The sequence below is a fragment of the Littorina saxatilis genome, linkage group LG7 (assembly GCF_037325665.1).
Source record: "Littorina saxatilis isolate snail1 linkage group LG7, US_GU_Lsax_2.0, whole genome shotgun sequence".
NCBI classification, from domain to species: Eukaryota; Metazoa; Mollusca; class Gastropoda; order Littorinimorpha; family Littorinidae; genus Littorina; species Littorina saxatilis.
In genome coordinates this window covers 54,620,278-54,640,603 of record NC_090251.1, presented here as the reverse complement: position 1 = coordinate 54,640,603, position 20,326 = coordinate 54,620,278, and the positions used below count along the sequence as shown (strand labels likewise).

The following is a 20,326-nucleotide window of genomic DNA, read 5'->3' as shown; positions in this document are numbered from 1 at the left end:
AACAAACAAACTTCTGAACAATGGGCGGATAGAGATATAAATCATGCTGCTTCAAGAATAACATAACATGAATTCATATCAATGTTTTTCCTTCATTTTCTCAATTGGCGCAGTAGCCTAGTGGTTAGGACATGAGACACGAAGTCGAGAGTTCGAATCTTCGCCGGGGCTTTTATTTTTTCCCCTTGATCTCTCTTGAAGATAAAATATGATCAGTCTTGAGAGAGCAAACCGGCTGTTATCCCTGAAAAATTCAAGCGTTGACTGAAGCTCTCAAGGTCATACACGCCGTATAGGTGGGGTTTCGGGTAGCGTTTGCTGTACAGAATTCTGTACATGATTGTATCCCTATTTTTCAACCTCGTAGCCCAGGAAAGTCATAAATAGACCACAGCTTTAATCTCCAGAGCTGTGTACCAGGGAAAACCATGTTATAAAGTAGACTTTTTATTAAATTTAACTTGAGACATTTAAGCTGTACAAATTAATTTCATTCACAAATACTAGTTTCATAAATATCCTTGGCCTGCAGAGATAGAATAACAAATACTTGCACATTTTGTTTGTCTTAGTGTTCAGTAAAAGTACAAAGGTTTTAAAGTAAAGCACCTTCATAACATGGAAACCGGAAGTTGTGACATGAATTTGAATACTGCTAACACTACCAAGAAAATAATATATATATATTCTATGTTGTTTTGTTGCAAGTCTGCATCATTAACAACCTGGAGTATTACTGGAAAAAAAATTATTACTAAAGAAAATATGTATACTCTCGATACTCTCCATGCACATGATTTTTGTGCAGACGAGAATTTTTGCAATTCAATAAAAGGGCGACCACTTAGTAAAGTCTTGGTTCAATTATGTTCTTTTTATGGGTTAGTTGTTAGCAACAATGTAACCGACAAACTTCAAACTGAATTTTGGTGCTTTCCTCTAACATATATTATATATTTGAAAAACATCAATGTTTACCTGTGTCAAGTTTCTTTTTTGGGAGAGTATACATTCAAGTTGCCATTTAATACATGTTTTAAGGACTGAAAATACATGTCACAAAATGGGAAACGGCCCAGGAGAATAACTTATATGTAAAGCAGCAAATGATAAGCACATGGTTTTACCCCTGAAAGCTCCAAAGATTTGGGAAAATGAATCTCGTTTGCCTTCACATATCAAACTGAACGTCAAGCAGCTCAAAAAAAGTCTCAAGAAAAGTTACGCTTTCAAAATAGCATTTCATTCTGTGTCGCAAAGCATGCTTAACATTTCTACGCTTCTACAAATGAACACAAGCATGCAATAATTCCCTCTCTTTTGAGTCCTGGTACTTGTATGCTTATTAAGAAAGCGGGATGATGTTTCCTTTATTTCAGAATTTCTTTTTTGTCTTGTTTCAGATGGAAAGTGCGGAGAAACCACCATCTCAGATTTCGTGTTTTTCATGTCTGGGAGCCGGTCCACAGTACCAGGAGGGTACCAGAGTCCTCTGACCGTGGTGTTTGTGGACACACCCGAAAAGCCACTCCCCAGAGTGTCAACTTGTGCCCTCAGAATGCAGGTGTCTGCCCCACACGTCAAGAACTGAGGCAGAAGCTGTCCCAGGCTGTTCTTGAAGGGGGTGGATTTTATTTATTGTAAAAACTTTCCTTCAATGGTGCGATTAGTTTCTGCTTGGTAGCCGTAGCTGTTGGTGTTTCTATCTGTACACACCCTGGGGGGGGGGGGGGGGGGTGTTAACGTTGAACTTTGAAATCTTAAAATTATTAAGACAAGGTGTGGGTGGTTTTTTTCTCTCCGTAAAATAAGCTTTATTTTAGGTGCCTGTACCGTACATCATTTCTTACTTGCTATTAAATGCAAGAGAGAGACTTTCGAAGATTTGATGTTTGTGTTTCGCATTATTTTTGCTTGGTAGCCGTAGGTGTTGGTGTTTCTTTCTGTACACACCCTGCGAAAAAATGTTTGTTCTGCAATTTTGAAGAGAATTCACAAATGTATTCAAACTGAATTATTTGAGGTCATGCTGCAAAGGAAAAAAAAAACATGACCCTGATTTAACCGGTTTCCTATACTCCTTTACATACCTTGTTTTTGTTTTGATTGTTTTCTTTGCTTTTTGCAGGGGGGGGGGGGGGGGGGTGTTTAACGTTGAACTTTGAAATCTTAAAATTATTAAGACAAGGTGTGTGTGGGTTTTTTCTCTCAGTAAAATAAGCTTTATTTTGGGTGCCTGTACCGTACATCATTTCTTACTTGCTATTAAATGCAAGAGAGAGACTTTCGAAGATTTGATGTTTGTGTTTTGCATTATTTAAATTGCCGTTGTGTTTCAAGAGTGTGTTCTGTTCTTATTTGTTTTTTTGCACCACTGTTTGTCATTATGTTGCCTGCTTTTCGTGTTCCGTGTAACGCTGTCCATGGAAAACATGTAAAGCATTGTATTTCTCTCGACTATTGATCAAGTAAACTAAGCACTTCACATCATATCAGGTATCAGTTACCTAATGTACAGAATAAATGGTTCAACCCCCCTACTACACGAATAACACGTTGCCAGCAAAATATCAAAAGCACTCGGACTAGCGTTACAGTGTCCCATACAAAACTTGGCAATATACACCATAAACCGGATACAAACAAATCAATTGCACGCTAACAACTTTGTTATACTGTCTCATAATGGTATACAAATTAATAAACTCAAAAGCGTTTGTAACAGTTATGATAATGTGATATTCGTGCCCTGTGTAACGATAGTCTGTTTTTATGTTTTACCAAATTAACCAAAACTGGCGTTGTCTACTGCTTTTCCTTTTATAGTTTTACACTCCTCTGTAGTGAAGGTCACTGCTCACACAAGGGCGGGGATGTAGCTCAGTCCTGTTGGCCGCTGTCAGCGCGAGTTCGTCCCCACGTTCGGCGAGAGATTTATTATTGCTCACAGTCAACTTTGTGTGCAGACTCTCCTCGGTGTCCGAACACCCCCGTGTGTACACGCAAGCACAAGACCAAGTGCGCACGAAAAAGATCCTGTAATCCATGTCAGAGTTCGGTGGGTTATAGAAACACGAAAATACCCAGCATGCTTCCTCCGAACGCGGCGTATGGCTGCCTAAATGGCGGGGTAAAAACGGTCATACACGTAAAAGCCGTGGGAGTTTCAGCCCATGAACGAACAAACGGCTCACACAATTTCAGCTTTCTTGTTTAGTTTATAAATTTCAGCCTCAATTCCTCGTCTCTGTAACCAGTATTAAATAGTGACTGTTTTGCTAACTGTTCAGCTGTCACCTGCCAAGTAGAACCGATGTATTCTTTATGATGTGATAAAATTAAAGTATTCATTCCACTTTGTGATGGATGAACTCGCAACTGCCAAGTATTACCAGTCTTATGATGGGATAAAAATTAAGTATTCATTCCATTTTGTGATAGGTTAACTCTCAACTGCCAAGTAATACCAGTCTAATGATGTGATAAAAATATTCATTCCATTGTGTGATGGGTTAACTCTCACCTGCCAAGTATTACCAGTGTGTCTTGTGATGTGATAAACATAAAGTATGCATTCCATTTTGTGATGATTTTCCTTATTTAAAGTGGATTTTCTGCATGACACTTGTTTGATTAAAATTAATTGTATTTGTGGCAGACAACTTGAGTTATGTTTTGTGTTTTTGTAAAAACAACTTGTTTTTTTTAATATGACTGGAAATGAGACTAGCAGCCATGAATCCATAACTACATTTTGCTGTCCATCATAGACATCTCACTCGCACATGTTCATTGCCTCACCATACAGGAATCAAAATCCATACAAACAATTTGTATTATCCAATATTCAAACTTGTCATACACATTTATTCATACACAAGAATTATGTGTCATACACATTCAAGCAATCAAGATCCAATAAATGTATATAATTGATGTTCTTAAAAAGACTACACACACACCTAAATATATAGGTGATCTTTGAAATGGGACATTTACATGCAAAATTCAGAATGCAAACAGAGCTTTGGCTTGCAAATGTAATAGTCATTAACCAGCACATAATATGAATAATTTTTGAAATTGTTGTGATACTGATTCAATTTTTCACATAAAATCAGAATTTCATTTATTTTAGTTTCCTGATACAAATGATTCGTCTAGCTTACCTTGAATAAACATACCAATACGTCAAAAAGTGAGACATCTGAGCTCAAAGATTAATAGTTTGGTTTGAAAAATCTCTAAATACACATAATTACAAAAACAAAACAAAATTCCGTGATAGAACATGTACTGATCTTGCAACTAAAGTAACAAGAAGGGCAAAGCCCATACGACTCGCATGCTTTACACATTTTTCCTACCAAAATACATGTGACCTTGACCCAAGGTCAAGGTCATCCAAGGTCATGCAACACAGCTGTTAATTCAAGACATAGGAGGTACAATGGTGCTTATTGGCTCTTTCTACCATGAGATATGGTCACTTTTAGTGGTTCACTACCTTATTTTGGTCACATTTCATAAGGGTCAAAGTGACCTTGACCTTGATCATATGTGACCAAATGTGTCTCATGATGAAAGCATAACATGTGCCCCACATAATTTTTAAGTTTGAAACAGTTATCTTCCATAGTTCAGGGTCAAGGTCACTTCAAAATATGTATACAATCCAACTTTGAAGAGCTCCTGTGACCTTGACCTTGAAGCAAGGTAAACCAAACTGGTATCAAAAGATGGGGCTTACTTTGCCCTATATATCATATATAGGTGAGGTATTCAATCTCAAAAACTTCAGAGAAAATGGGAAAAATGGGAAAAATAGCTGTTTTTTAGGCAACATTTATGGCCCCTGCGACCTTGACCTTGAAGCAAGGTCAAGATGCTATGTATGTTTTTTGGGGCCTTGTCATCATACACCATCTTGCCAAATTTGGTACTGATAGACTGAATAGTGTCCAAGAAATATCCAACGTTAAAGTTTTCCGGACGGACGGACGGACGACTCGGGTGAGTACATAGACTCACTTTTGCTACGCATGTGAGTCAAAAAGGGGACTCGGGTGTGCTGTTAAAATTGTTGGCACATTTTAGTATCTAAAACTCACCTTTGATTTTAGGGGGTGCCTATTCTTTCTTTATTTTGTGTTTAACATTGTTTTCAACCACGAAGGTTATATCGCGACGGGGGGAGATGGGATAGAGCCACTTGTCAATTGTTTCTTGTTCACAAAAGCACTTAATCAAAAATTTGCTCCAGGGGCTTGCAACGTAGTACAATATATTACCTTACTGGGAGAATGCAAGTTTCCAGTACAAAGGACATAACACTTACATACTGCTTGAGTAAAATCTTTACAAAAATTGACTATATTCTATACAAGAAACACTTAACAAAGGTAAAAGGAGAAACAGAATCAGTTAGTCGCCTCTTACGACATGCTGGGGAGCATCGGGTAAATTCTTCCCCCAAACCCGCGGGGGGTACCTATGCGACTGACCACAATGTTTACTTTCATCAGGCACAAAGTTCTTCAGCAGAAGAATGATTAATATTCTAGCAACAAACATGCAATAAATTCATACATGATTATTGATGTTCAAAAAATGCTCTACACTACTTCACCAAACTAAATGGAGAACTGAAAATGTTTAAAACACTTTCTTTCTTTGGTGTTTTCAACCACGAAGGTTATATCGCCACGTGGAAGGGGGGGGGGGGGGGGGGGGGGGAATGGGATAGAGCCACTTGTTAATTGTTTCTTGTTCACAAAAGCACTAATCAAAAAATTGCTCCAGGGGAAAACACTAACCATAAACAATAAACACCACTATGAGGTTTGATAGGTAACTTAAAGGGACCTTGACCTTCAATGAACGTTGCAAAAAGCTTATGTTCTGATGAATATGGGTGAATGAGGCACCATTGAATATAAAAAGAAAAATAACTGATTTGACTCTAGTTAAACTATGGCGCTCATGGCATCATACCAAAGTTTGAACGAGTATCCCTTTCACTGTTCTGTACAGCTGTGAAAACACAGTGAGACATAATAATAATGAACATAAATTAATCACCCCTTCTCGCCAGAGCTCACGGCAATACACAATAGCAAAACAAATCAGAGCATTCACACACCGACACACACAAAGTCGTTAAAGGTTTATTGGCTGCGGCAATAATAGCCGCAAGAATAATCCTTTAGTTCGTTCAAAGTACCCAAGCATGTCCTGTATACAAAAGTAAGGCGATTGAGATTTTATTTTGTTTTTTTTACACAAGCCAGAGAACACCAGTGCTTGTGAGAGCAAAACGTTTGCCCGTAGGGAAGTGAACCTTCCTTATCTTTCGCACCAGAGAGCTGTTCAAAAGGGGTATTGTGCAAGTTGGCTATTAAACCATTGTAATTCGGAAAATGTCTTTAACCTTCGCCGGCACTCGTGGGTCCGTGCGGACCCAGAAGGGTGTTTGATTGCAAATATCTTTTAAACGAGTTGGAATTTTTTAATGAGCTTTTAGAAATGCCTCAGACACCTAACAAGCTATCATCTCCTAAAAGCTCATTAAATTTCAGTGATAATTAATTAATTAATTAATGGTCAAATTTAGACTACACACGGAAGCATTTGTGGGGACGTGCGGACCCATACTTCTCAAAGAAGGAAAAGCGTGTATACCCTTCCGAGGCACTCGTGGGTCCGTGCGGACCCAGAAGGGTGTTTGATTGCAAATGAGACAGTGACAAAAGGTCAGGTGTCATGTCTACTGTCCCGAATGACACACGATTGCTGACATTTCACCATTGCCAAAAGAATAAACAAATAAGAAATAGGTAGAAAATGAATGTGAAAACTGACTTTGATTGTTGATCAGTATTTTCTATACCACTAACAAATAATCTACTTACACATAGCTGTTTGGCAAATGTATGTTGCATGGGACACACTGACATGAAAGTGGAAGATGTTTTTCCCTCTAGAGAAACTACATATCAAGTTACACTTTTTGTGCTCTTCCATTCCAGTTGGCAATCAATTGTTAACGCATGTTATTAGAAAAAATAGAACGAAAACAGATTAGATAGAATGAAAAATGTACTGGTGATGTCATTTGGGACATACTGACATGAAAACGTCACCTTTTGTCATTGTCTCAAATATCTCTTAAACGAGTTGGAATTTTTTAATGAGCTTTTAGAAATGCCTCAGACACCTACAAAGCTTTCATCTCCTAAAAGCTCATTAAATTTCAGTGATAATTAATTAATTAATTAATTAATTAATGGTCAAATTTAGACTACACACGGAAGCATTCGTGGGGACGTGCGGACCCATACTTCTCAAAGAAGGAAAAGCGTGTATACCCTTCCGAGGCACTCGTGGGTCCATGCGGACCCATACTTCTCAAAGAAGGACAATTGTGCAAACCCTTCCGTGGCACTCGTGGGGCCATGCAGACCCATAATATTTTACCAAATACCGTGTGCAGTCTAAATTTGACCATTAATTAATTAATTAATTATCACTGAAATTTAATGAGCTTTTAGGAGATGATAGCTTTTTAGGTGTCTGAGGCATTTCTAAAAGCTCATTAAAAAATTCCAACTCGTTTAAGAGATATTTGCATCAAACACCCTTCTGTGTCCGCACGGACCCACGAGTGCCACGGAAGGATATGCATATTTTTCTTTCTTTGAGAAGCATGGGTCTGCACGGCCCCACGAGTGCCACGGAAGGATATGCACATTTTTCCTTCTTTGAGAAGCATGGGTCTGCACGGCCCCACGAATGCGTCCGTGTGTAGTCGATAACGAGTGCCGGCGAAGGTTAATGGCTGAATAACAATGAGTTCCTTTATACGTTGGATTGGGCAAGCCATATATATATATATATATATATATATATATATATAAAATATATCTAGCATCAATAAACCTAAAAATACACTAAGGTCTTTTTCAAAAACAATAGTCTGTTTTAAAAACTTTCAGCAATTTTCAACTTTATAAATCTATACTATAGATACATCAAAAGAAATTTGGTCAGACATGGGATTCAGAAAAAGTGATAATTAAGGAAAAAAAAAGTAGGGTCCAGGGGCAACGCCCCTGGTCGGGGTCTGGGGGCAAAGCCCCCAGAAGCTGAAGGTTTTTAGTATTTTAGACACACAAAAATGGCCCTGAAATGCATATTTCAGCTTAATCATAGCCCCCCCCTCCCTTTCCATGTTTCTCAAATTAATTTTACGCTAAGACTCAAAATAAGGAGGAGAAAGAGAGAGAGAGAGAGAGAGAGAGAGAGAGGGGGGATGGGGGGGGGGTGGTGGCGTGTGACGGTGTGGTTTCAATGTTCTTACCTCGTCGGTGCCAAACGACCCCAGTGACTGATTACACGACTGGGTTTTCAGGATAGTCAGGTGCTTGTTGCTTTTCAAGTGGCTTTTGAGGGCAGTCTTTCCATTGGAACCGTAGTTGATAACATTAACATCGTTGCACAAAGTGCACTAAGTTTTTCCCGGCAAGTTGATTTTAGCAAAAGCATCGCCAACTTTCAGTTTCACGTCTTGTGTCTTCTGGCCTTTCTCGTATTTCCAGCTCAATGATACAACTTCATCGAGCCAGTCGAATCTCCAGAGATTTTTCTTGTACTTCTGCTGGTCAATTTCCCGGGATAGAACGGTTTCGTCTCGCTTTAGCTTCCTCATCATTTTGGCAAGTGGCTCGAAGCGATGTAAAAATGGCGCCGAATCATTCTCATACGGTATGCTTTAGCTTATACTGAATCCCCGATAGCTACGTTGAAACGGTGACTGTAGGAGACAAAGACACAGAGCGCGTTCCCATACGGATCGACCAGCAACAGTCTGACCGTTTTAGGAACCAACCGTTCAAGAATAGTATGGAATGGAGCGTCGCGATCAGCGGACCGGCCGAAAAACTTGGGTCTTTACCTACATATACCCCAACATTTTCTCAGCGGATTTGCACGAATCTCAAGAATGATCCCTGGAGCCTAAAAATTTACGGAATTCCGTAATTTTACGGAAGAATCCCATGTCTGTTTGGTGCAATTAAACAGGTAACCTAATGGCAAATCATTGTGTAAAACTTTCTTTACAACTTTCTTTCACAAAGTGTACATATTTTTTTTTTTTTTTTAGCAATATTGTTTTCGTGGTGCAGTACCTGTGTTTAAAAATAATAAAATACACAGCGGACATAATTTCGCTTTATTTGAATGACTTTCCACTTTACAAAGATTGGTTTAGAATTAGAGCGCAGATTTAAACCAATTTGAAAAAAACAGTTGCTTATACCTTCTACCATGCTTGGTACTTTGAACAAACTTTATGATTGTTTTTGAGGCTTTCATTGTTGCAGCCCAATGCTGCTCAGTGCAAATTAACTTTTTTGAAGGCGAAGTGTCTGCACCCAGACACATCCTTACTCTGAGGTCTCAAAGCAAACCCGCAAATTGAGGCACACCTCCCAACGCCATGCAAGATATTGCAGATTTATTGCACGATTACGTGGCTAGAGCGGATAGGGCAAGTAGCCTAATAAGTTTACAATTTAAAACGAATGCTTCTTTCATTGACAAAAGCAGTAATCATGTGTCAAAACACTGGATCGGCTTTGGAATGCGCTTGTAAATAAAAGTAGACAATGAATTTTTCTTGTGATTCCACTGACCAATCTGCTTGTAGTCTGGACAATCAAGCGTACAAAATATGGCAAAATCGTATGGGTTCACAGGTCTGCTATACACTTCAGGTTTGGGGTGTCCACAAGCTAACTTTTTTTTTACTCGAGCATGTTGGCAACGAACTGGAGAACAACATCTGACCATGTTGATCGGTGGGTGGCCCACTCCGAGGGTCAATGCGCTCCGTTAGTTGCACGAGCTGTTCCTCAGAGAGGGGGCAAGCCGTGGCAGGCACATCCTAACGACTGTCTGGCAAAGGATGGTCCTCGATTATCGATTGAAGGCTTCTCCCTTTCCAGAAGTCCTGTACTGCTGTGGATGTGCTGGCTCGTCTCTCCAGCATCCCCCTGAAGAAGAGCTGCAGGGGAGTTCTGTTGCGCTCTGTCCTCAGGGGTTGGTGGTTCTTCTGTTCCACAATCCACTGTAGGGACCGGTTCAGCCTGGGCAGAAAAACATAGTGGAGGGCCCACAAGTGAATGGGATTGTCCATGTTCAGTATCCCCAGACCACCTTCTGCCTGTGGTGTTCCCATTGCAGTAAACAGGTCATGGTAAGGGTTCACCACATCTTTCCAGACGTCGAGCCAGAGACGCTCGATCCTTTGGTTATGGTCACTGCGGCCTTGCATCGCACTGCCTCTCCCTTCTCCCCTGTGTTCATTCATGAGGGCGACGACATCCAGATTCTCGCCACCATGGTCCATGCGGACTCTTGACGGGAGTCCAAAGCGTTGGGTTCCACCCAAAAACAGATCCCGAACGGTCTCTGACCTGTTGTTTCGGTGGCATGGAGGAAGGTAGTGGCCCGGCTAAAGCCATCGATTGCCCCATGAATCACCATTTTCCACCTGCAATATAACAAACAGAGATCCGTTTCCATATGTGATTTCACCACACAAATTCTGATTAAAGAGTTATTGGGAAATAAGTACAGGTAACATGCTCAGTAAATATTAAAAAGTAATGGTCAAAGTGCTTTTTCATGACCGAGAATCAAGACCATTATTTTTAATATATATCATTGAGAAAAGGTGTGTAACCCATTTAATCCACCTTTCTTCAATTTTGCAAAGAAATAAATCAAGAAAAGCAATTGCTTTATATGACTTTTCTTCGTCATGTCCATAAGCCTTAAGGGTCTTGTAGGTCTTAAAAGGAGGATTCCACTAACTGCTGGGACTCTAAAATTTGATAAAAATAAGCAAAATTTTGGTAATGTCTGCTGGTTAATAACACATACAATTCAGTGAAATTTAATAAAAAATAACTGAGAAAACCGCAATGTAAAGCTTTTACAAACTTGACCCCACTGTGACCCCAAAATGTGACAGGGATCAACCAAACTAGGGTCACGTAGGTAGATGATCAAATCCTTCAAGTGTTCAAAGTTTCAAAGCTCAAGCTTCAAAAACACCTGAGATAACATCAATGTTAAGATATTTTGATTCGAACATGACCCCCTGTGACCCCAAAACTTGACGAAGGTCAATCTTCTTCTTCTTCAGCGTTCGACGATGGCTGTGTCTAGATTCTTTCAGGCCTGGGAATGAGTAAAAGTGGTTTGGGCGTACTGACGGGAAAATGTTGCGTTTTAAGCATTTTTAAGGGCACACGGAGGCTCTTTTCTTACACAATTAGAAAAGGACTTCGTCGTAAATACGACGAAAGGCGTATCATTCCCAGGCCTGTTCTTTGGCCCGTGATGTTGACGAAGTGGGCTGTGACGAAGGTCAATCAACCTTATGTCGTCTTCTTCTTCTTATGCGTTCGTGGGCTGAAACTCCCACGTGCACTCGTGGTTTGCACGAGTGGAATTTTACGTGTATGACCGTTTTTACCCCACCATTTAGGCAGCCATACGCCGCTTTCGGAGGAAGCATGCTGGGTATTTTCTTGTTTCTATAACCCACCGAACTCTGACATGGATTACAGGATCTTTTTCGTGCGCACTTGGTCTTGTGCTTGTGTGTACACACGGGGGTGTTCGGACACCGAGGAGAGTCTGCACACAAAGTTGACTCCGAGAAATAAATCTCCCGCCGAACGTGGGGACGAACTCACGCTGACAGCAGGCAACTGGATACAAATCTAGCGCGCTACCGACTGAGCTACATCCCCGCCCACAATCTTATGTCAAGTTGGTACATTATCAAAACCTAGAAGTGTGCGTACTATTAACCCTTACACCGGTGCAATTCTGTAACACATGTTACATAGCCACTGGTGAATTAACAGAGAGAAACATAACAAAAAACAGTCATATAGGTTTTCGCATCAATGGGAGGTAATCGGAACCGACCAAACAGACTGAGCCAATAGCGCGACATATGTCGTGACAACCAGGTGACAGCATACGTAAAGTAGCGCGACATATGTCGCGACAACCAGCCTAAGGGTTAAAGCTCTAGCTAAAAACACATCTGAGATAACATCAACGTTAAGTTTTTATTAAACGAACATGACCCCGCTGTGACCCCAAAATTTGATGAGGGTCAACGAAACTGCGGTCACTTCGTGAAATCATCAAACCCTAAAAGTGTGCAAAGTTTCAGAGGTCTAGCTGTATAAACTTCTGAGATAACAGCTCAACGTTACATTTTTTGTCCTTGGACAGACAGACAGCCTGCCCACAGCACACATAATTATTTTGATCAAGTATTATTCACTCAGCCAGTCTACCTGCACAAGCATGTGATTAATCCATGGTTGAAGAGTTCTGTGAAAATTGCGCAATTCTGCAAACTCTTTATAGCAGTTAATTTAATTTCGAATAAAATAAAGTACATAGTTGTTCTGCTAAGACGATAAGGCAAATATTTTTGCGTTCTTTTCATGTTTAAGTATCTCGGGAAAAAAAGTTCTATTTATGAAGTGAAATATAATTGACCTACAGATTACTGTCTTTTTATTTGTACAAATGCAAAATGGGAACAACTCTATTTTCTACACAAAATATGAGAGTTACTTGCCTTGAGACCTTGTGTCTGGTACAACGTAGATTTTGATTTAGAAAACAACCAAACTTATGGATCTTATATTGGATTCTGTGTGTTGAAACCTGAAATGAATAGTGTAAATGCAGTTGAGTATGTATGAGCTCTTTCCTCTTTCGAATATTTGAGCATTCAGAACTTTTCAGTCACCAAGCAGTGACCACACAGTGTGGTTTCTCAACCTATGAGCTATCGAGGATTCAGACTGGTTGCTGGGTGGTTATTTGTTAGGACTAGGTAGCTTGGTATTCACCGAAAAGTATTCCCCCCTCTGCTTATTTCTCTGTTAACTTGAAGGGGTGTTTATTGTTAAAAAAAACACCAAGCAACCAAATTTAAATAACCACCCAGTAGAAATGGTAAGGTATAACCAGAATATGTTTTGTATTCCGTGGGGAAATCATCAATGGACCAGTCTTTCATTACATATCCAGAAAATGACAAAATAAAAAGAAAAGAAAAGAAAATACTTGCACACGACTCACCTTCGTTACCCACCTACCCCTTAGAAGACGCCCTTCCTTTTACGATCCCAAACAAGACATTTTCAAGACCCTGTTTCATAGCTGCCAACCCCTGTGAAGCCCAAAGAGTAGCATTTTGGAACTTTCACCAAATGTCAGAGTTGCAATTGGTGTTTATAAGCGTAGCACTCGCATAATCTTAAATTTGAATCGCAAGCCCGCATTTAAAATGCCATCAAAAACGTTTGTAAGATTCTGAGAGCTCTACGACATTACAACCGTCTAAACATAGTTCAATGTCACACGCTTTCCTTCTTTGCCACTACTAAAGCAAACGTATGCAAGATTGTATGTTACACGCTTTAGGAGCATGGCAAGAACGGATTCAAACTCAAAATCGTCACTCCAAAAAAACATAAAATGCACACACGACTTTTATTTCTCCTGCTGTTATCGTTTCTTCTCTTTACAGATTCTTCAACGCTCAGAATACTGAAAACGGCACCCCAGACGACAGTACTGTTTCCATACGCGAATTTAACTTCCCTTGGAAAGTGGTTCGCTCAGGAGGCCTGTTTGTCTGACACTATAAGGACAGAGTTCTGAACATAGATGACAAAGATTCCGGAATGAACAAACATTTTGCGGATGCAGACACAGAAAGACGTCATGAAGAATGAGATGCTTCAAAAGATACAGACTGTGACGATGACTGTGACGTCATTCCCATATAACGAGACGTCATTCACAGTTGTTCGGCCACTTCCGTCAAAAAGTAGATTTAGACAATCAACGTAATCTCGTGTGGAAGAAAACGTCTGTCACACAACCAAGTCGGAATAGCAGGTATTATTACCTATACACGCAAAGTCTGTCGAATTCTTCGGCAAAAATCGTTGAAAATGATTTGCCCGCATCGGTGTGGAACTTGCACCATAATCTTCACCACCCTTACGTTTCCCCGTTTTTATCCTGTCTCCCTCCAGTTTCCACTTCTAACACCGTCACTGTGCACAGCTTACAACTTAACAAGTGCATTGCATATTCTAATCAAATTCACAATTGGCGCATAGAGTCACCGGAAATGCGAATGCTTGCAATAAAATTCACGATTTGCTAAGCAAGTCACGTGGACAATATCGAGTCATAACGGAGTGGTTCCCAGCCATCGGTACTCGACTAGTTATGCAATGTTCATTGTTGATTGTCAAGCAATAAGTGAACATTTTGCACGCTTGTCATTTTTTTTTTTTTAGCGTAGCAGCTCAGGGCTTAGAGTAGCAGCGTAGCAATTCCTGCAAAATCGGAGCATGCTGCGCCAAAATCGTAGCAATTGGCAGGTATGCTGTTCTCTAAGATATTCTGCTCATAACCTCTGTAAGTTTACCCCCATTATAAGACCTTATTATCTCAGGGTTATGTAGGTCTTAAAAGAAAGATTCCAGCGTCATAAAATAAGAGAATTCCTTATCACCCTTATGCCACCTGTATCAATCCACTCAAATTCCATGTTCAAACTGGCACAACCCCCAACATCCTCCCCACCACCGGACACACTCAACATTCACCAAATTTTGAAAAAGGATTTTTTGTGCCCAGTGTATGTATTTGTAGCTGTACTCACGATATCAACTTGTGGTATCCGTCTAGATGCCAGAGAGCGTTTGGTCCTGATACTTGGTACAGACGACGTCTCGTGGGCCTCAACGCCAAAGCTCTGACAGCTACTCCACCAGGATCAACCCGCGGATGGCTCCCCGTACTCTGTGCCTTTGTGGAGCGTGTAAGAATACAACTTATTACACTAACGTGACATACCACTCATGTCATAACAATACCATTCACTCTACATTGCATGTGTAAAGAGGTCTTGTCTGACAAGGACCTGATTTTTCACTGCCTCCAATACCGAAACAAGCGTCCTTCTTTGAACACTCGGAAGAATTTTAAGAACGTAAACACCACACCAGTGACATTTCCTTGCTTTGACATAAAAGATTACACGAGGCATTCGGAGAGATCCAGGTTCAATTTTTAAGCTTCTTCAATCTGGGCGCTTCGACAAAGGGACATTTACAGCAATGAACATGCAACAGTATGTACAGGGTCCCCACTGGTTTTTAGAAACAAAATTCCATGACTTTCCCATGAGCCTCAATAACATTTTCCATGACTAGATCCACAGGTCGCCATTTCCGAACACGCAAACTTTTTACATCTTGTCACTGCCAGTTTTGACACTGGCTTGCTTTGCACTGAATTTGAGTCAGTTTCTACGCAGTGTCTCTTTGACAAGCAAGTCAAGCATTTGCTACGCAGTCAGATTATCGGTAATGTTTGCTGGTCCTGTCATTTCACTAAACTGGACCAGCCACTGTTTGTATCCATCTGCACTTTCGTAAATTCCGTTTCATAACCGTCACTAACACTGTGACTTGACGAACTGTCATTTTTTTCACCGCGATACACAGTTCATTGCGAAGATCTTCCTTGGTAATTCGTTCCAATTCCGCATACTTTTTGTTGTCAAGAAACAACTCGAAAGAAAGCTGGCGTGCTAAAGGTTATTTTTTTTCTTTCTTATTTATGTTAAATTCCATGACTTGAATTGAAATTCCATGACTTGAATTGAAATTCCATGACTTTCCAGGTCTGGAAAATTAAAAATCAAATTCCATGACTTTCCATGACCTGTACGAACCCTGTATGTAGGATAAACAGAATACTACATGGCTTCCTGTTTGATACCAGTTTTACACTAGTGTTTTGAAATATTGTTCGCAGTTTAATATTTAAAAGCACAACTTGAGTAAAACTGGTATTTCATAGGAAACCATATAGTATTCTCTATGTGGACAACAATGTCACAGGCTTACCCACTAAAGTTCTTTAGGAGCTTCTGACATATTTGCCTTAAAAACAACATGCAAAATAACTTGTGGAATCCAAAAGCACCATGTCGCATTAGTGGCCCAATTAGAGCTGCAGACTATTACGCTTTCGATGTAGCATGCTACTTGTAAAACAGAAAATGCTACTTCGTTATACAGACACTCTACAATGTTCATTTGTTCCTGCTGCTGTTTTCTTGTCTGAACACAGTTATTGCAACATTTGTGTCTTGACATATAAACATGTAGGTGCAGTGGATTATAAGATGATGCAATACTTAAAGATAAACACCATTTGCTACACTATAAATTCAAGATTGCTACACATGAAGCTTCATAGGGGCTGACAGCTCTGCATCATACACCAGCACATAAATCTTACTGACTGAGTTGATGTGTATTTACACATTGCACACCTCCCACATTGAAGTAAACAATTGAATATCTTCAGTTAATCGAAGTACACTTAAAGATGAAGTTCTCTCCATAGGAATACTGTGCATCACCCTTGCATGTAAGTGAACTCAAAGTACTATGTGAACAGAACAGAACCAATTCTGGTCTGTTTGCAACCGCATGAACGCAGGAAAGAGATCATTGTCAGATTGAATTACAATTAACATTGACACGCTTCCATTTGAAACTTTTCAGTTGTCATTGTGGATTGACGCCCCGGGCCCCAGATCCTGCGTTTAACTTTATCCTCGACGAACAAAACAACAGGCACCAATTGGGTTGCCGCCTCACCTGTGATTGTGTTGACCAGGTTGGCAACCGAGCCAGACAGGGTAGAATTGCTGGTACCGGTTGTCATCGATCCCGATGTTGAGGCGATGGCCTCACGATCACCCGAAACAGCTTCTTGCAGACGTTGGTTGTCTTTCTGGAGCGAGACAATGGCCACTTGGCAGGTCTCTTGCCGCTCCCCCAGCCTGCGTAGTTCTGCCAATACCGCGGCCAAAGCAGTGGCGCTTTCTTCCCCTCCTGCTGTGGCTGACTCAAACCCACCGGGTTGTCGCTGCGAGGCTGTCTGGTTGCTGGCCCTCGGCCGACCTGCAGCGGCTCGGGTCACTTCGGCTACCCGCCTTGACGCTGCCCTCCTGGGAGGCATATTCCTGTGCATAAAAAACAGGATATGTGAACACAGCCTTATTTGTCAGATTACTGAGAATTACACATAAGCCTTGAACTTGTCTGCTGCTCCTTGCAGGAGTTAACAACTCCTTCACTGTTCAGCCTGTAAAAGGTGTTTAATATCCCATACTTCTGAAGTTGTCACCAGATTTTGGGAGTCTGAAATACAAACCAAAGAAATTGATTAAAATCTGGCCCAAAGTACTTCAAACCAATTGTGTTTTCTGTGTCAAACTCAAATCCTGGCACCCAGTACCCCCACCAAACGAGTTTGGAATCTCTGAGGCTCAATACATTTATGACAAACAGAACACCAACAGGAAATTACATCATGGTTCTCTGAACTGTCACACACCAACATAATACCTGGCTAACAAATCCACATACTAACTAATGTTGGAATCTCTGAGGCCCTATAGCTTAATTTGACAAAAAGAACAACAGCGAACCATGTTTTCTGATTCTCTGAAAAATCAGCCCCACCATGAAATATTACCTAGCCCACGGTACATGTACTTTAACCAAAATAGTGTTTGTAATCTGTGAGGCACCAGCCAACACAAGTGACAACAGTACCTCCACATGAAATATTACCTAGCCCACAGTACCACAATCAAAATAAATTTGGAATCTCCTAGGCAAAATAACAGGTGATTGACAAAACAGTACTTCCACAGGAACCAATATTTCCTGATTCACTGAAATGACAAACACCCGAGGTAATTGACATACAGTACCTCCACAGGAACAAATATTCTGATTCTCTGAATTGACAAACGCTCACATGAAAAGGCATCGTAACACCAACATGTTCATCAGAATCTCACCTGAAAATTATTTCCAAGTACTCTGGAAAAACACTGATCCATACTATCCACCAACACAGAAACATACTGTTGAAACATGTCACGATATCTTGATTTGACAGAACACTCAACAATCGTGTTGATCGAAGAACCATTCCGGATCCACCTTGAACTGGTTTTTAGACAAGGGACATCATCCACAACGAGCCTGTCATAAACTCGAGTTACTTCCCATCTACCGATCTGGTTGACCCCATTTAGAGCCGTCGATTTATGCCACCCACCCGCATCAAACAAGAAAGAAAATGTAAACAATTTGAAGATTCCCTGTTCCTATACCCGTGCTTTGTAAGCTGATCAGTCAAAACGCACAATGCAACCTGACCCGGCTACAACATTATTTAATCACACAAAAACCGACTGTGTTTATCGCCTGACGAAGGGACTTGTACAACCTGGCCTGTCCTGACGTTGCTTGATCTTCTTGATCTTGATATGTTACGCCAACAGGTCCCAAGCTTGGGAATATACGTTTGCTAGATGCACACCATCACCCAGGAAATGACGCTGCAAATTCAGGTAACGTAAACTGTTTTCCAGCGGAAAACATAAAATCATGGTCCCAAAATACAACTCTAGGGGAGTCCACAGTGCCCTGCCGAAGCAACGCATTGACCTCCATAGCTGCGGCGTTGTATGATGGATCGAAACACACACACAGACAGACAGACAGACACACACACACACACACATACACCACGACCCTCGTCTCAATTCCCCCCTCTACGTTAAAATATTTAGTCAAAACTTGACTAAATATAAAAACGGTATTACTTAACTTTAAAATCAGAATCTGTGACTGTGAAACATTGGTCCATTTCTCAGTTGTTTTTCAACAGTTTAAAATTCCTTTTTGAAGCTTTACTATTCTAATATTCAGCACAGAAGAGTTACCTGAAGTACTGTCCCCTGTCCTTTCAGACGAGCTTGTATCATTAAGGACCCAGTAAGCTTGTTGGAAGCAGTAATTGGTTCCACCAACGCATCCAACTCTTGATCAGATATCCTGGAATACACCATGCGTTGTACAGTTTACAAGTAGCATTCCATTTTCCCTGAAAATTGCCAAACACTTTTATTACTTGCGTTGTATCGATAAACGAAGCACAAGTAAGAAACAATAATAAAAGCAAAGAAAATAGCAACACGATATGCAAACATCTAACAAAGCCGAGCAAGCAGAATGACAGGTTTAATGAAAAACAAAGAGGTACCGATTCGGAAACAAGATCGCGATTCTTTCCTTCGCTGCACGACGCAAATCTTCTGTGACCTTTGACCAAACGTAGCTTCCACATTCGATCACCGTGCTCAGCTTAATATTTACAACAGAAAGCCGAGGGGGTGGAATACCGAGATGAACCTACAGAAATGTGCATCCTCAAACCTGACATATTCATCCCAACATTTAATGAACTCCAAAACACAGAAAGTTGCTTTTAGTTTTACACGCCATCTTTGATTGCCACTGCCAGTGGTTATCAAACCGGGACCCGGTACCCGTGTTTCAAAGATCACGCATTGTTTCTTCCATTAAGTCACAAATGAACAAGCAAACAAAACGTTGCTTACCTTCTTAAAACTTCTTCTGGCTCATTACCAGACTGCAACAAATTGACGTCGCAATGGCGGGTCTGATCCAGTGGCGTCACCGGAAGTAGTATCTCCACGAGATTGTCGCTTTGCATGTCGTACATTTTCCGATTCAAGTTCTAATTTATTTCAGCCGCATTTATTAAATGCAGCTGTATTTAAAAATAATTACACCTGTATTTAATAATAAATACAGCTGTATATATTTTTAAATACAGGTGTAATTATTTTTAAATACAGCTGTATTTATGATTAAATACAGCTGTATTTATCATTAAATACAGCTGTATTTATTTTTAAATGCAGCTGTATTTAAAAATAATTACACCTGTATTTAATAATAAATACAGCTGTATATATTTTTAAATACAGGTGTAATTATTTTTAAATACAGCTGTATTTATGATTAAATACAGCTGTATTTATCATTAAATACAGCTGTATTTATTTTAAATTACAGCTGTAATAGTTATGAGCCAAACGGCTTTCCATAGTTGTTTGTGTGCACCTGTGAGTGTGGTTCTGACGCGCTCACACACACAACAAAATGAAATAAAAACTTCCCTTATTTACTCGGTCAATAAATCGTCAAAGCACGATCAGTGAAGCGTGATCACAAACCAGCAGACCGTGAACGTGCAGTTGTCGCGTGACCACCACCGTGGAACTCCCAAGACC

At 40.3% G+C, this 20,326-nt stretch overlaps 1 protein-coding gene across 5 annotated transcripts; it reads right to left on the bottom strand.

The window, feature by feature from the left end:
- Positions 1 to 3,846: 3,846 nt before the first annotated feature.
- Positions 3,847 to 19,780, bottom strand: LOC138971830 (uncharacterized). Of its 5 annotated transcripts, none has more exons than XR_011457391.1 (5): positions 19,628 to 19,780; positions 18,950 to 19,110; positions 16,803 to 17,170; positions 14,789 to 14,934; positions 3,847 to 10,555 (listed from the first exon to the last, which is right to left on the bottom strand). XR_011457391.1 is itself a non-coding variant. In XM_070344653.1 (5 exons), exons 2-4 carry the CDS (start codon positions 18,148 to 18,150, stop codon positions 14,903 to 14,905), a joined length of 534 nt encoding a protein of 177 aa, XP_070200754.1. In that variant the 5' UTR covers positions 18,151 to 19,110; positions 19,628 to 19,780; the 3' UTR covers positions 3,847 to 10,555; positions 14,789 to 14,902. The 5 variants fall into 5 exon arrangements, 3 of the variants coding, with proteins under 3 accessions (XP_070200754.1, XP_070200756.1, XP_070200755.1); XM_070344653.1 differs by having other exon boundaries at positions 18,017 to 19,110; XM_070344655.1 differs by having other exon boundaries at positions 18,950 to 19,061.
- Positions 19,781 to 20,326: the final 546 nt, after the last annotated feature.